The sequence below is a fragment of the Lissotriton vulgaris genome, chromosome 8 (genome assembly GCF_964263255.1).
Source record: "Lissotriton vulgaris chromosome 8, aLisVul1.2, whole genome shotgun sequence".
Lineage (NCBI taxonomy): Eukaryota > Metazoa > Chordata > Amphibia > Caudata > Salamandridae > Lissotriton > Lissotriton vulgaris.
Genome location: NC_141696.1, coordinates 61,532,309 through 61,549,200, shown reverse-complemented (window position 1 = coordinate 61,549,200; position 16,892 = coordinate 61,532,309). Strand labels below are relative to the sequence as shown.

General features: G+C 52.4%; 1 protein-coding gene across 1 annotated transcript in view; it reads left to right on the top strand.

Moving 5' to 3' along the window:
- Positions 1-2,609: 2,609 nt before the first annotated feature.
- The window catches only part of LOC147693383 (protein NSUN7-like), a 162,218-nt gene continuing 147,935 nt past the window's right edge, over positions 2,610-16,892 (top strand). The window contains exon 1 of the mRNA XM_086933716.1: positions 2,610-2,822. Coding sequence (XP_086789842.1) covers positions 2,639-2,822 — 184 coding nt within the window. The 5' untranslated portion in view covers positions 2,610-2,638. The remainder of the gene's footprint in view (positions 2,823-16,892) is intronic.

The window sequence follows — 16,892 nt, the reverse complement described above, 5'->3', positions numbered from 1 at the left end:
TGGGCATTACCGAATCGGTATTTACCGATTCGGTAAATACCGATTCCAGCAAGGGTGCAGGGGGAGTCACTTTGACACCCTCTAGCACCCCAAATACAGGCATGTGTGCCATGTGGCACACAGACATGCCCTAAGGGCATGTCTGTCTGTCACATGGCATAGGTGTGCATGCACACATGTGCATGCACACCTGGATTCGGTATTTTACCACCCAATTGGATTGGGTGGTAAAATACCAATTCTGAAAGGCCTGTAGCACTGGAAACAGTGCTACCTACATCAGGAATATTCCGAATTGGTAAAATTACCGATTCGGTATTTTACAGAATCGGTAAATTTACCTAATCAGTAAATTTACCGATTCTGTAAAATTTAGCCCCCTACATCTCAATCACCAAATACCGGTCGGTAACGGCCGAAATTGAAAAATGCCACCTACATCTGGAAAGCCCAATACCGGTCGGTAACGGCCGAACTTCGGTAATTTCGGCCGTTACCGACCGGTATTTGGCTACCTACATCGGGCCCTAAGGGATTTGCCCAGAATCACAGGATGTGGACGCGACCCCGAGGCTCGAGCACCAAAGTCGGGAGTTCTAGCGTCAGACCACAACAAGGGTTCAACCTTAACTGCAGATGAAGGAGGCACCTCTGTGGTATATACATGCATATGATTTCCACGCATCTTCCAGTCACAATGCAAACTCCTAGCTAGATGACAGGCACAGCAATTAAAGTGAGGGCTCCCTTGGCACCCCTGCACCTCCCAGCGCCCAGCCTGCCTTCCCTCACCCCCACGGTCACTCGCCACCCTCGGTGTAACCGTAGACGTGGCCTACATTTGGTCATGTTAGCACCCACCTGCCTCTCAGGTAATTCTCTGCGCACAAGCGCTGCGAGTTCAGGTTCTGTGCGCTGGATGAATTATTGAAAGCGGCTTCTTGAGCAGTGGTCAGAGAGCGGACACCCCATGAGGCAAGACGTTCCAAGAAGCATCTTGGGATGCTTCTAGGAGGATGCACGTGCGCTTACCTCACCAGACGCCCCATTAAGTATTGAAGGGCGGCGCGCGCAGGTGACCCACATCCACAGGGTGTGGGTGCATGGGGAGCCACGCTAGTTTATCCCCGGGGTGAGAGCTCGCAGAGTATCTTACACGTGAATTCATTTAACGAGAAATATTCCTTAGAGAAACCCGCGACGGCCACTCCATTGGAAATCTTATAAAAAAACACAAAATAACTTTATCAGTGACTCGTGTATGAGGGGCACAAAACAGACGCCCCCCTCGCACGGGTGTTCACAAGCAAGCGCGCGGCCTCTGTCTGCACAGGAAGGACAGCGCCTGGTGTGTAGTTGCCATGCAGGCGCTAGATTCGGAGGTGTAAGTACCTATCAGACTATACAAATAACATGGCCATGGGACCCGGCGCTCTGGAAGGAACCTTTAAAGGGTTCAACTGGGCAAATCTAGAGAGTCCCAATCCCGAAAGAGCCCAGAGGGGAGAAGAGGATGAATATAGATGGCATGTAACACGTGAGTGCGCGTGCGTGTGTGTGTATTTGGAATGAGATAGGGGAGAGGGGTAGAAGAGAGTTAGATACAGTCAGGGTGAAGCAGAGAGTGCTCGGGCAGAGAAGATGAGGTAGAAATACTCGAGGTAGAGTGTGGTAGAGACAAGAGGAAGGGAGGTAGAAAGGGTGGGGGGGGGGGTAGTACTCTGGGGGGTGCTTGAACGCACATGAATTGAGAGTCACGAGTTCGTACCGTGGATAAGGAGTGGTGGGGGCTCATAAACCCGAGCTGAAGGAAGGGTCTTGCCCCGACCTCAGGTGTGGGGCATAATAGCGGACCACTCTGGACGGGTGGTAAGGAAACACATGAAGAGGGGGTCTTTGACAGAAGGAGGGCACAGCCAATAGAGCGCAAGGGGCGGGCGCACAGGTGGTGGGCGCTGAGGCCATCGCTGTAAGGGTGTGGCTGATACACCTGGGGTCGGAGAACAGGCCAGGACTGGGGGAGAGGCTTTGTACCGATATGTGGCGCAAGCCACTACTGTGCCAAGAGGTGGACGCGCATTGAGGGGCAGATTTACAAGCCCCTTGCGCCACTTTTGCGTCATTTTTAACTTAAGAAAAATGACCTACGGGTGGCGCAATGGGCTTGTAAATCTGCCCCTGAGTGCGGGTGGCATATGTGACAGGCAGGGCAGTACTGTGTGGGTGAAAGGAAGCCATTGGTACGGCCACAGACCAGTACTGTGCGGTAAGTGTTTCAACAGAGGGGGGTCCAGGTCAGTACTGCGGCAGGGGCTTTGGACACGGATTGGGCGGGAGGGCGGGGGTCAGTGCTGTAGGCGGGGTCTTTGGAGAGATATAGGGCACAGGCCAGGACTGTGGGGGCGGTGCTCGAAGCCACATGAAGTGGAGGTACCGGTACTTATTCTAGGTGAGGCCGGTGGTCACACAGGGGGAGGGGGTACAGTCCCGTGGGAGGCTGCTCCTTGGGCACACACGGGGTTGGATGGGGCCGCCCCCTCCCTCCTCAAGCTCTGCCCCCCCACCCCCCCCTCCCACAGCCTCGCAGTGCCAGCCTCACCCCTCTCAGAGCAGGCTGGTGCCCGAGCTCACAGGAGCCATGAGTCGGGGGCAGAGCGGGGCCCCCGGGGGTGGGCTGTACCGGGGGGCGGCCCGCTTCTTCCAGACCCTACGGAGAAGGGGGGACGGCAGGATCGAGTACGGGGCAGAGCAGCCCCCGCCCGCCCCCAGCAACTCCCGGGAGAGTCGGGGGGAGCTTCGGACAGCGGTGTGCGCCCTGCGCTGTGAGTACGGGGGCGAGGGGGAGGGGAGACGGGTCCGTGGATGACGGGGATGCCCCAGCACAGTAGGTGATAGATACGGCAGCTGTGAATGCGAGGTGGGTGTGAGTACCAGGGAATATAGAAAGCAGGGAGTATAGAAAGCTGTGAGCCCGGGTGGGTGGGTGTGAGTACCAGGGAGTATGGAGAGCTGTGAGCCTGGGTGGGTGGCTGTGAGTACCAGGGAGTTATGAGAGCTGTGAGCCCGGGTGGGTGGCTGTGAGTACCAGGGAGTATGGAGAGCTCTGGGCCTGGGTGGGTGGCTTTCAGTACCCCGAGTGTGTGTTTGTTACTGAGAAGTGCTGGCACCCACTGTCCCCGAATATCTGTTTGTTAATGAGAAGTGCCGATACTCACTGTCCCAGAGTATGTGTTTGTTTCTCAGAAGTACCAATACTCACTGTCCCAGAATTCATGTTTGTTGCAGAGAAGTGCTGGTACTCACTGCCCCTGAGTGTTTAAAGTGCTGGTACTCACTGTCCCAGGCTGTGTCTTTGTTGCAGAGAAGTGCTGGTACTCTCTGTCCCAGAGTGTGTGTATGTAACGGAGAAGAGCTGGTACTCACTGTCCCAGAGATTGTGCTTATTAATGAGAAGTGCTGGTACTCGCTGTCCCAGAGTGTGTTTATTACTGAGAAGTGCTGGTACTCACTGTCCCAAATATGTGTTTGTTACTGAGACGTGCTCACACTCACTGTCCCAGAATATGTTCTTGTCAGTGAGATGTGCTGGTACTCACAGTCCCAGAATATGTGCTTGTTACGAGAACTGCTCACACTCAATGTCCCAGAATATGTTCATGTTAATGAGAAGTGCTAGTACTCACTGTCCCAGACTGTTTTTGTTGCAGAGAAGTGCTGGTACTCTCTGTCCCAGAGATTGTGCTTATTAATGAGAAGTGCTGGTACTCGCTGGCCCAGAGATTGTGCTTATTAATGAGAAGTGCTGGTACTCGCTGGCCCAGAGATTGTGCTTATTAATGAGAAGTGCTGGTACTCGCTGTCCCAGTGTGTGTTTATTACTGAGAAGTGCTGGTACTCACTGTCCCAAATATGTGTTTGTTACTGAGAAGTGCTCACGCTCACTGTCCCAGAATATGTTCTTGTCAGTGAGATGTGCTGGTACTCACAGTCCCAGAATATGTGCTTGTTTATGAGAAAGTGCTCACACTCAATGTCCCAGAATATGTTCATGTTAATGAGAAGTTCTAATACTCACTGTCCCACAGTGTGTTTGTTACTGAGAAGTGCTGGTACTCACTGTCCCAGAGTTTGTGTATATGTTACTGAGAAAAGTGGTACTCACTGTCCCAGAGTGTGTATATGTTACTGAGAAGAGCTGGTAATCACTGTCCCAGAGTGTGTGTTTTTTACTGATAAGTGCTGGCACTCACTGACCATGAGAAGAGTAATACTCACTATCTCAGAGTGTGTGTATGGTAATGATGAGCAGTTAGTCACTGTCCCGGAGTGTGTGTTTGTTACTGAGAAGTGCTGGCATTCACTGTCCCATAATATGTGCTTTTTAATGAGAAGTGCTGGTATTCACTGCCCCAGAGTGTATGTTTGTTACTGAGAGGTGCTGGTACTCACTGTCCCAGAATATGTGCATGTTAATGAGAAGTTCTGATACTCACTGTCCCACAGTGTGTTTGTTACTGAGAAGTGCTGGTACTCACTGTCCCAGAGTTTGTGTATATGTTACTGAGAAGAGTGGTACTCACTGTCCCAGAGTGTGTTTGTTAGTGAGAAGTCCTGCTAATCACTGTCCCAGAGTATGTGCTTGTTAATGAGAAGTGATGGTTCTCACTGTCCCTGAGAAGAGTGGTACTCACTGTCCCAAAGTGTGTGTTTGTAACTGAGAAGTGCTCACACTCACTGTCCCAGAATATGTTCTCGTTAATGAGATGTTGTGGTACTCACTGTCCCAGAGTGTGTGTTTGTTACTGAGAAGTGCTGATTCTCTTTGCCATTGAAATGATTGTTCTTTGCTGAGCGGGCATTTTCCCATTTAAAACCAGGTGCAGGGACCGCCCATTTACAGCTCTGTCTGTACTGGGGCTGTGTCTGTCTGTCTGCGCAGAGCAAGACTCAGTGTGCGAGGAGCAAGTGTGTCAGTGTGTGAAGAGCAGGACCTGTGTGTGAGGAGTTGGGTCTGTTTGAGGGGTAGTGGTTTGTATGTTTGTGTGCGCGTAGCTGTGTTTGTTGGTTGGTGTGACTCTCAGCCTGGACCTCCCCCCTCCCCTTCAGTCCCTGAGCCCACCCTCCCTGGGGGGTTTATTGCTCCCTCCAGACAGTGAGGCCCCTCAGACGCCATTGTCGGGGGGCGGAGGGGGTGATTTACCGCTGCAGAGTCAGGGGGACTCTTTCTTTACAAGCCTGGAATAAAGGCCGGGTGACATCTGCCGCCGTGTGTCTCTGCTGCAACCAGTGATAATGGCTCAGATATCACTCTTCCTGACAGGGGGGCACCCCGAGCATTGTGTGGGGGGCGCAGGGTACAGGCATGGGGTCAAGGAGCAAAGAGCGCCTACCGAGTGCGAGTCTCTCGCGAGACAGTAGCCGGGGGTGTTTGTGCGTCACCGTGAGAAGGAAACTGCCCCAGCGGGGGCAGGAAGGCGATGATGGGGGGCCCGGCACTCAGTGAGAGACAAACTCAGTGAGAGACAAACTCAGTGAGAGGCAAACTCAGTGAGAGACAAACTCAGTGAGTTGCAACTGTCACCATTTTACAGAGCTCATTTGAGTTTATATTAACAAGTTTCGCTCCTGAGAAAATGAGATACAATAATTGGCGAAGCCAACAGGCCCTGCCTTTTGTCGTGGCAAATGCAGACCCTTCGGGTGTGCTACGGCTTTTTGCCGATGCTATATAGTATTTTTCTTCTTCTTTGTTTTTTAGAATGTTTATATAGCGCTATTGGTATTGCAGCGCTATACACGAGCACCAATTTCGCTTTTATAGTTCACATAATATGTGCCAAATGAAGCTGTTCTGACTTGACTTGCGCACTTGTTACACTCCACAAGATAACGTATTACTGTCATTATTATGTTTTTAGGCACAGAGAAATTAAGTGATTTGCACAGAAACACAGAATGTTGAGCCGGCGCTGGGACTGCAGTCTAGTTCCCCAGCTACGAAGTCGGCAGCTCTGACCATAAGGCCACATCCTCTCCAGCCTGATAATAGTAATAACAAAAAAGAGATACAGGGGCATATTCTAAAGGACTTACCGCAGAGTTATCTGCACTTTATCGCAGCCAAATTGGCAATACATTTATGGCCCCATTCACAAGCTGGTGCTAACAGCCCATATCACCAGTTTCCCTGCGATAGCACACGCAAAAAACATCACCACAGATGACCCAGGCAACTATCGCTAATGAGATGCAGAGTAGGCCTTCCCGCGCAAAAATCAGCGAACACACCACTTCGCAACAATCTCAACAACCAGCAAGATCGGCGATAAGAACACAAAACAGGCGATAAGGCGCTTTAGCAGCTTGATATTAACACCTGGTCTGACCTGGTGTCAGATGCCATGGAGCCAAGAACAAGCAGCTCAGACACCCAACAGGGCCACCACACCCACGGCCGCCCCTCCCCCAGGAATCCCCCCCCCCCCGCCCGGAGTACCACATTGGCTGCGCAGGCAAAGACAGTAGACCTTCAGAAAATGCACCAGCCTCACAGACCTAACACCAGATGATGTCATTGCCCACTACAGGCTCAAAAGGACAACCATCCTCCGCATCCTGAACATCATTGCCCACAGGCTGACGGTACCAACACATCGGACAACCAACATCCTTCCACAGACAAAGCTGCTGGCTGTGCTGCACCTGTTGGCCTCTGGTACCTTATAACTAACAATCGCCAGAGTGGGAGGAGTCTCACAGCCAGCCCTATCAAAGTTCCTCACACCTGTTCTGGATGCCATCATCAGCTTGGTACCCCAGCACCTTCACTTCCCCCACACTGCGCAGGAACAGCTGGAGACCAAGCAAGGCTTCTCCACCATAGCTGGCTTCCCGCACTTGATGGGGCAATTGACTGCACACATGTCCTACTTGTGCCCCCTGCCGAAACTGCACTCAATTACCACAACAGAAAGCTCACGTATTCCATCAATATGCAGGCAATGGAGGACCACCAGGGACTCTTCACCAACGTCGTCGCCAACTACCCAGGCAGTGTGCATGATTACTACATCTTCCGACAGTCCATCATCAACCAGCGCTTCCAGGATGGCACCTACGGAAATGCATTGCTCGTTGGTAAGTACCAAATGAACACACCACACACCTCAACTCCACAATCATGTAACTTACAACTCTGGGAATGCACATGTTACAAAATCATATTCAACATGCTAAACAACCAACCCATCAGACACGACAGCTTTACTTACAGTGGTAACCTGGGCTTGCCATGTACATGAGCCAACAATGGCATGGCACCGCAGCCACACAATAGCAGAATGTGGGGAGAGGTGGGAACCAGGCGTGTGCGAAAGAGGATAGTGACCCATGAATGAGAATGTACACAATGCCAAGTGTGGCGTGGATGAGCTGGACAGACTACAGTATGCAGACCACACACATATCCATGTCGACATACACTGCTTGCGTTAGGAGTGTACTGGACAGTGGATGCAACCATGCCACCCCAGCCAGTGGGGAAGATCGCGGAAATGTAGCTTGTTACATCCCCCCCTGTAAGCTTGAGCGGGAGTGGGCTGGCCAGGCGTACGCTAGGCTAGCCTAGGGGTGTGAATAAAAAGCACATAGCTCTAGGCATGGTTCTCTTCCGGAATGCCCAACGTGTCTTCCAGGGCAGCACCTCTCACCCCTCCACAAGGCCGTAGCTGTGTGCGGCAGTGCCTGCGATCCTGTGCGCCTGCTGCACCCCGTGCCGCTGGTCCCCGGACCCATCTTGCCCGCACCTGCACATCCACGCCTCCCTGCTCACCTGCCGACACCGGCGTGTGTCTAAGTGGGCCCACTGCGTGCCGGTGCACACTCCACGCCTGAGGCATGTGACCGTGGCAGCCTCTTCAGACCATCACGGCCTCCGCGACACAGGCCCGCAATACTCTTTTCTCATTTACCTACTCCACCAGCAGACACAGTGGACAAGTAGGTCACACATTTGAACTGAGTCTTGATTACACAATGGCTATGGACATATTTTATGGCAGTTTTTATATCACTATACTCCCTTCAATGTGGTGCCACCAAGTCTGCGCATAGCATTCCAGCCACACGTGTCTGTGGACCCTTGCTGACTCCTGCCTCCGGCCTACAATGCAGTCAAGTAGGTCACACATTTGGAACTGAGTCTTGATTTCTTCATGGCAGAGTTCATATCATTGTACCGGCCTCACCGCAGACTGCACCCCCTCTCAGCCCCGGTGCCACTAAGTCTGTTTCCCGAAATCCATGGACACTCTCTGGTTGAACTTTAGTGGCGTCTGAGTCTTTGGACTGGGGGTTGTCTTCATCCTCAAGTAGCTGATACTAACTTGGTGGGAATAATAAGGCAGTAGCAATCCACTCCTTCATTTGCAGCTTCTGGGTGGCTTATGCCCTCTGCATCATGCCCTGGAGGACACCTGCCACTGTCACCCGCAACCCTCCGCCACGTTCACCTTCAATATCGAGGAGGACCCGCTCAGTCCGTGTGGCCCTACCTCAGTGCACCGCAAGTCACCATCCCGTGACGGTGTGCCTGTGCATGCCACTGACTCTGTGCAGCTCAAGTCAGGGACGCTGTCTGATGAGATATTGGATTGCCTCTGGGTCAGTGGCCTGGGCTCATCAATGCCATTTGTCTGTGGCCCTGCGCTGTCCGCTGCCTCCGGCCTCAACTGCGGTCCTCCAGGGCTCACACATCAAATCGAGTCCTGACCGGCGCAGGACATCGCATCAACGCAGTAGGCACACACCACCACCGCCAGGACCACCTTCAAACGCAATCTGCTAGAGTCGAAACAGTGGTGCTAGCAGACTAACATGAGTTGCTCACACCTGTCGTGGATGCCATCATCTGCCTGATACCCTGTTCAGCACTCCGGGTGCCACTAACTTAGTGCTCCGCAACCCATGGACCGTTACTGATTGAGTTTTGTGCTGTGGAGAGGTTATGCAGCAATGTCACCTCAGGCAGTGTGGGAGACCTGGGACGATGATGAGGAAGAAGATGCAGGTGTAACACACCCCACCGCGGCTGCATCAGGAATATCCCAAAGGGACACAATCCTAGACAATTTATTCACATGAGCTCGTTCAGCTCTAATGCCCCAACCTCAGTGCACTGCAACTCACAGACACTTATATTTGCCTATTGGAGGACCTCTGTACTTCCTCCGGCTACCACCATGATGCTCCGCAGTTGTCTCTGTAATGCTGGTGTTTTCTGCTTCCATTTTAATAGTGTTCACTTTTTAAGTTGTTGCCAGCACAAACCACTCCGTGAGGGCTGGCTTACACTCACCCCGCACACATCCTGCACAGGCATCACTGTACATGGGGCCCTGCCAATAAAGGTGCCGGGTGCACGTACCCATAGCCAGTTCCACATACTATCTGAGTGTGGCCATAAGGGCCTTACAACATTATATTGTGCTGTGTACAGCGGTGGTAACCATGTCACCGCAGGCAGTGTGTAAGACCTTGGACATGTAGCTTTGTCGTTATCCACTCAATATGTAAGAAGAGTGGACTGGGCCATCGTACACAGGTACAGCTTGGGTGTGTGAATGATAATTGCGGGGCTCTGGGTGTGGTTCAATACAGGAAATGTGCAAATTCATGTGTCTCTATGGCAGTGTGGGTCTCCTTTGTGGGATGTAGGTGGTCCCTGATGGGACTTAGACACCCACGTATGTGATCTAGTTCGGCTTCCATGAGCTCTGACCCCACCTGCACCTGTTCGGTCACCTCCTTTTGGTATTCTGACACCTGCATTGGAATGCCATTTGTGTCTCGGTGAAGTGTTGGGAGCCAGCTGTGCTGGCGGGTCCTTCCTGCTGTATGGTCTGTGCAGGGGCTGGGGTTTTCTCTATGTAGCTTGACAGCCCTGCTCCTGGGAGTGGGTTGCCTAGGATGTCCATGAGCTGTTGTAGGGTGTCGGTGTCGAAGGTGTGGTTATCCTTGTGAGAAGTTGGCCCGATATGCAACGTTCGCTATTCTAGCGACCGCTATGTATCGTTCCAACGACCCTTATGGTGTTTGGTTGTAAGTCAACCTATAGACCAGCTATCCTAGTAGCGTGGATACGAGCAGTCTAAGGCTAAAGACTCGAGAGGGCACGTTAAGCCAGCTGTTTACCACACATGTACCCCTTGAACACCCAGTGAAAGGACACCACACAAGTGTTATGAAAATAAACAGGATATTTATTAAGATTCACAACAGCCCTGGACTCTTTATGAGGACAGGGTACTAAGCACAAACCAAATCTCTTAGGAAAATACTTCAAGTGCACAATTAAAACAAGTGTCCGAAGACACGGAAAGTTTAAGGTCTCGGGCGGACCCGATAAGGCAAGTCGGAAGCGAGGGACTCGGGACCCTAGAGTAAGGAGGCTATGCAGGCACCGAAATGCCGAGTTACCTAGCCACGAGGGCTGCGGCTGCACAAGTCTTACAGGCGTCGGGGTCTTCGCTGACGAGCCAGGAGCCGGAAGAAGAGGAGTTGCTGGCCGGCGACCAGTGATGAATAGTTCGTAGAGATCCAAGCCTGGATCAGAGATTGATGATACCTGAAAGCAGAGGGGACCAAGTTCGTACTACTAGCCAGTAGTCAGAGGGTACCAGGAAGGCACCGGTTGGCCGTCACCTCGACCAGGTGAGTGGGCGACGCTAGGCTCTGCAGTCTCACGGACCAGGAGGCGTTGTCGGCGACCACGGTGGAGGTGCGAGCTGTCCCACGAAGGATGATGCTGTCGGCGTCGCTGGGCCCAGGATGGGGCAACAAGCCTTGGCAGATCTCAGGGCCACGTGGTGGGCCTAAGATGGCGTCTTGAGTGGACCAGGAGGGTCCGGGGTGCTTCTCGCAAAGATGGAAGCAAGGGCCAGTCTGGAGCAACCAGACCAGCAGTGTTGATTGTCGGATGTCGTCGTAGAAGGGCACAAGCCAGCGGCTAGTGACCAGACAACGTGCTGAGCAGCGAGCAGAAGGGCCCCACGCAGATCGTGGAGATGCTGGGAGACTGCACTTCGGTGCTGGAGCGGCTCAGGGTCGGGGCTTCTCGGACCCCAGAGCACTCACCAGAGAATCGCTTCGATGGTCGTGCTGCTTAAGAAAGCGTGCAGGTTTTGATGATGGCCGGTCCCTCGAGGTCTCGTCGCACCCACAGATCACAGCTGAGCTGATGACGTGGATAGAGGTCAGAGGTGCCAGGGAAGCCGGTTCTCGTCGAGCTGGGCCGTCGGATTCCTTGAGGAAGGACTTACAGCAAACCGCAGAGTTCTTAGATGGTGCCCGCTGATGCGGGGTGACTACTCCTTAGTCACAAGGGAGAAATCTTGAGAAGAGTCTCGAATGTCCTTTCGTAGAAAGTAGTTCTTGATTCAAAGATGATCTAATTAGGAAGGGTCCCCGCTCCGGCCTTTATTCTAAAGAAAGGGGTGGGTACATGACTAGGTCCTGCCCTAAGGGTGGGACCAGGAAGGGGGGTAGTTACACCCCTCTCCCCTGCCGGACTTTCCCCAGGCCAGGGCTGGCGCCCCTGGAACTGGTTCTGACCGGCAGATGCGTAGTGAGCACCGGGGTGCCACTCCGCAGTCACCTTCTCGCAAAAGCCCTACCTACCCAGAATACACAAACCCTGTCTGGGACGGTGCGAACACCGCCCTTGACAGGAAACCCTTTGTCCAAGCGCTCCTCGCTGGAAGGACTCCCAGCAGCAGGAGGTCAGACTCGTGTCTGTGGTGGCAGCATCCATTTTGTGGAGCTGAGGCTTTAGTTAACTTTAACCGGGGTTCACAGTTACGTACATGTCGTGTCCCTCTAGAAGGGCGGAATGCTAACCTCGTCGCCAGAGTTGGTGAGAGGGCAGCATCCCGATTCGTATGACACCTTACTCGACATGTCTTGATAACGCGACACCGAAGTTACCGATGTGGTACGCGTTATCATGGAACAGCCATTGGGTCTGGATTCCGCAAGCTGCAACCGGGCTCGGCTCGGGCCAGAACCTAGTTCACACGAGCCCACGCACTCTGCCTTCAGGATTGTCAAGGCCTGCCATAGGAGTGACTGATAGGGACTCGGGTGTCCATTGTATGGTTAGATATAGAGCTACTATACCTAAAGCAAAGCGTGATTACACGACTTCGCCCCAGCTGTCATGCAGCCAGTTGTGTCAAATTTAGGAGGCCAGCCAGGGGTGGCATAATACATGCTGCAGCCCCTGGCGGCCCTGGGTACACCTGTGCCCTGAGTTACAGAGTCTGATAAGGTGGCCCAGTACCAACTGGTAAATGCACCTAGGGTACATCTCGTAATTTAGAAAGAGAACAGCCAGGCTGTGGGTCTGATTGGCAGGCCCACAGCCAGAGAAAGTCGTAAACCAGTGAAACAAAAGCAAAAAATCTGGGTGATCATAGGATTGCAGACCCTACTCTCCTACATGACCCCCCCCCCCCAAACGTCGGAACACTAAGCTAACCTTGACCAGGTGAGTCTTCTTGTTCTAAGTGGAAATATCTGGAGAGCCCATCGGCATTGCCATGATCAGTACCAGGTCTATGTTCCACTGTAAAGTCCATCCCCTGTAGGGAAATGGACCACCTTAGCAGTTTAGGGTTTTCACCCTTCATCTGATTTAGCCACAAGAGGGGCTTATGGTCGGTCTGAATCTTGAAGTGAGTGCCAAACAAGTATGGCCTCAGCTTCTTCAGGGCCCAAACCACAGCAAAGGCCTCCCTCTCAATAGCTGACCAATTCTTCTCTCTAGGGGTCAGCCTTCTGCTTATAAAAGCAATGGGCTGGTCTTGACCATCAAAATTCAGTTGAGAAAGAACAGCTCCCACACCCAACTCAGAAGCATCTGTTTGGACAATGAATGGTTTGGAGTAGTCCGGACTCTTGAGGATAGGCGCCGTGCACATGGCCTGCTTTAGGTCATCGAATGCTTTTTGACAGCTCGCTGTCCACTGAACCTTTTTGGGCATTTTCTTACTTGTCAGTTCATTTAATGGTGTCACGATGGAACCATAGTTCCTGACAAACTTTCGGTAGTAACCAGTCAGGCCCAAGAAAGCTCGAACCTGAGTCTGGGTGGTTGGAGGAGCCCAGTCCCTGATTGACTGTATCTTGCTCTCCAGTGGCTGAACCTGGCCTCCACCTACAAGGTGGCCCAGGTATACAACCTGTGTCTGCCCTATCTGGCACTTGGTGGCCTTGATAGTGAGGCCTGCTGCTTGCAGAGCCTCTAACGCTTTCCGCAGGTGGACCAGGTGATCCTCCCAGGTGGAGCTAAAGACAGCAATATCGTCAAGATACGCCGCACAGAAGTCATCCAGCCCAGTAAGGACTTGATTCACCAACCTTTGGAAGGTGGCAGGTGCATTTTTCAGACCAAAGGGCATCACCACGAACTGATAATGCCCACCAGGGGTTGAAAATGCGGTTTTAGGCTTGGCGTCCTCAGCTAACCTGATTTGCCAATACCCAGCTGTCAGGTCAAACGTACTTAAGTAGTTGGCCGAAGCCAATCTATCGATAAGCTCGTCTGCCCTTGGTATTGGGTGGGCGTCAGTCTTAGTGACTGCATTGAGACCCCTGTAGTCTACGCAGAACCTCATCTCTTTCTTACCGCCCTGGGTGTGAGGTTTCGGCACTAGAACTACGGGACTAGCACAAGGGCTATCCGAGGGTTCAATGACTCCCAGCTCCAACATTTTCTGCACTTCACTCTTGATGCAGTCTCTAACGTGATCAGGCTGCCGGTAGATTTTACTCTTGACGGGCAAGCTGTCACCAGTGTCAACCTCATGGGTGCACCAATCGGTCTGACTGGGTGTTAGAGAAAACATATGTCTGAAAGACTGAAGAACCTGTTTACAGTCTTTCTGTTGATGTTCGGAGAGGCTGCCACAAAAGACAACACCATCTACCGATCCATCGTCAGGATTCTGAGTGAGCAGGTCGGGGAGAGGGTCACTCTCCTCCTCCTGTCCCTCATCTAGGGCCATGAGCAAACTCATGTCCTTCCTGTCGACATATGCCTTGAGCCTGTTGACATGAAGCACCCTGTGGGGGCTCCGGGGAGTTCCCAGGTCGACCAGGTAGGTGACCTCTCCCTTTTTCTCCAGGATGGTGTAGGGCCCGGACCATTTGTCCTTGAGTGCTGCTGGGGCCACTGGCTCCAACACCCACACCTTCTGTCCAGGCTGGTAAACAGTCAAGACAGCCTTTTGGTCATGCCAAGCTTTTTGGAGTTCTTGGCTGGCCTTAAGGTTTTCAGATGCCTTCTCCATGTATTCAGCCATCCGCGAGCGGAGGCCAAGCACATAGTCCACTATGTTGGCTGCAGGCTTTTTGAGAGGTCTCTCCCATCCTTCCTTCACCAAACACAGGGGTCCCCTTACAGGATGCCCGTACAAAAGTTCAAAAGGGCTGTAGCCAACCCCCTTCTGTGGGACTTCTCTGTAGGCGAACAAGAGGCTGGGGATCAGGACGTCCCATCTACGCCGAAGCTTTTCAGGTAGTCCATGAATCATCCCTTTAAGGGTCCTGTTGAATCTCTCAACAAGCCCATTGCATTGTGGATGATAGGGTGTAGTGAACTTGTAGTTGACACCACATTCCTTCCACATAGCAGTTAAGTAGCTCGACATAAAGTTTGCACCTCTGTCGGAGACGACCTCCTTAGGGAAGCCCACTCTGGAGAATACTCCAACTAGGGCTCTTGCCACAACAGGTGCTGTAGTGGTCCTAAGGGGAATAGCTTCAGGATACCTGGTGGCATGATCCACTACCACCAGTATAAACTTGTGCCCTGATGCTGTAGGTGGTTCCATGGGACCGACGATGTCGATCCCCACCCGTTCAAAGGGCACCCCCACCACAGGCATTGGTATAAGGGGGGCCTTTGTCGTGCCACCTGACTTACCACTGGCTTGGCAAGTGACACAGGAGCGGCAAAACTCCTTCGTATCTTCGTTCATATGAGGCCAGTGAAAGTGTGAGACAAGCCTGTCCCACGTCTTCGTCTGGCCTAAGTGACCTGCTAAGGGAATCTCGTGGGCCAAGGTAAGTAGGAAACCACGCTGAGACAAGGGTACAACCAGCCTCCTGGTCATGCCAGGCTTGGGGTCTCTTGACTCAGTGTACAGGAGTCCATCTTCCCAGTATACCTTGTGGGTACCTGTGGCGTTCCCAGCAGCCTCAGCATTAGCCTGCTGTCTGAGGGGTTCAAGAGAAGGGCAGTCTAACTGGTCCTTCCCCAGGTCTTCCCTTGAGGGTCCCCCTGAACCCAAGAATTCAACTTGATCAAGTTCGAACTCCCTAGGCTCAGTTTCCCTCAATTCCTGTAGGTCAGCCTCCTCTGAGACTTGATCCACGACCTGGGGCAAGGGGGAAGGCACAGCCATAACCCTACCGCTCTTCTTCTTGGGAGGTGTCTGGTCCGTTGTTCCAGGATCCAGCACCTGTTCAGTGGGGCATTTCCTGACCTGTGACCTGGTCACAGCGAACACATGTGCTGGCAAGCCTAACATTTCCATGTGAGTCCGGTGCTCCACTTCTGACCATTGTGATGACTCCAAATCATTGCCCAACAAACAATCCACTGGGAGGTCTGAACTAACTACAACCTTCTTTTGGCCAGTTACCCCTCCCCAGGAGAAAGCTACAATTGCCATACTGTGATTGGTAGTGACATTGCTTGCATTGGTCACCAGGAATTCTGTACCTGGCATGATCTGTCCAGGGTCCACAAAGTTAGGCGTCGCCATGGTGACGCTGGCACAAGTGTCCCTATAGGCCTGAGCCATCTTTCCATTTATGAAAGGCGTCTGTCTGTATTTGCCCAAGGTATTGGGACTTATGTCAGGGGACACGTCCGCGTCCCCTGTACTGACAAGGACAGCCTGAGTGAGTGTGCCAACTAAGTTGTCACGCCCCTCAGAACCCAGGGTTAACCCTACTAAACCCTTGGGAGGCGCACTACCACTGCTGACTGTACTAGGGGGCACAGGTGCCTTAGGGGCTGCAGTGGCAGGAGTCTGCCCTCCTCCTTTCTTGGTGCACTCACTAAACCAGTGAGATTTACTTTTGCAGTACTGGCACCATCTTTTGGATTGGCCTTCTTTCTTCTTTTGGGGAGCCTGACCCCCACCCTCTTTGGGTTGTTGGGGACCTGTCGAAGACTTCTGGTCATTTTGTTCCCCCTTAGAATCTTTACCCTTTTGGTCTGCTTTCTTCTGACCACCTTGATTCTGGCCCTGGTTCTGTTTAACTCTTGTACGAACTCATCTGTCTGCCTTCTTTCCCAATTCTTGGGGAGAGGTCAGATCCGAGTCGACAAGATGCTGATGCAACAACTGGTTCTGACAATTGTTTAAAATTTGTTCTCTCATCATCAAATTATACAATCCTTTGTAATCAGTAACCTTACTGCCCAGCAACCAGCCCTCAAAAGCCTTAGTGGCACAATCGACAAAATCAGACCAATCTTGAGACTGCGTTTTCTGGGTATCCCTGAACAGCACCCTGTACTGCTCAGTGGTTAGGCCGAACCCTTCAACGAGTGTATTTTTCAAGACTTGGTAATCGTTAGCGTCCTCCACCCTTGTGGTGAGGAGCTTGTCTCTTCCTTTTCCTTCAAAGGAGAGCCACAAGATAGCTGCCCACTGACTCTGGGGAACACCCTGCACAGTGCAGGCCCTCTCCAAAGCAGTTATCCACTTGTGGATGTCGTCCCCTTGTTTAAAGGGGGGCACTATCTTACCAAGGTGTTTCGTATCAAAACTCCTTTCCCTATTGCTAGGTACATTGCTGCCCCCAGTGGGGACTGCCCC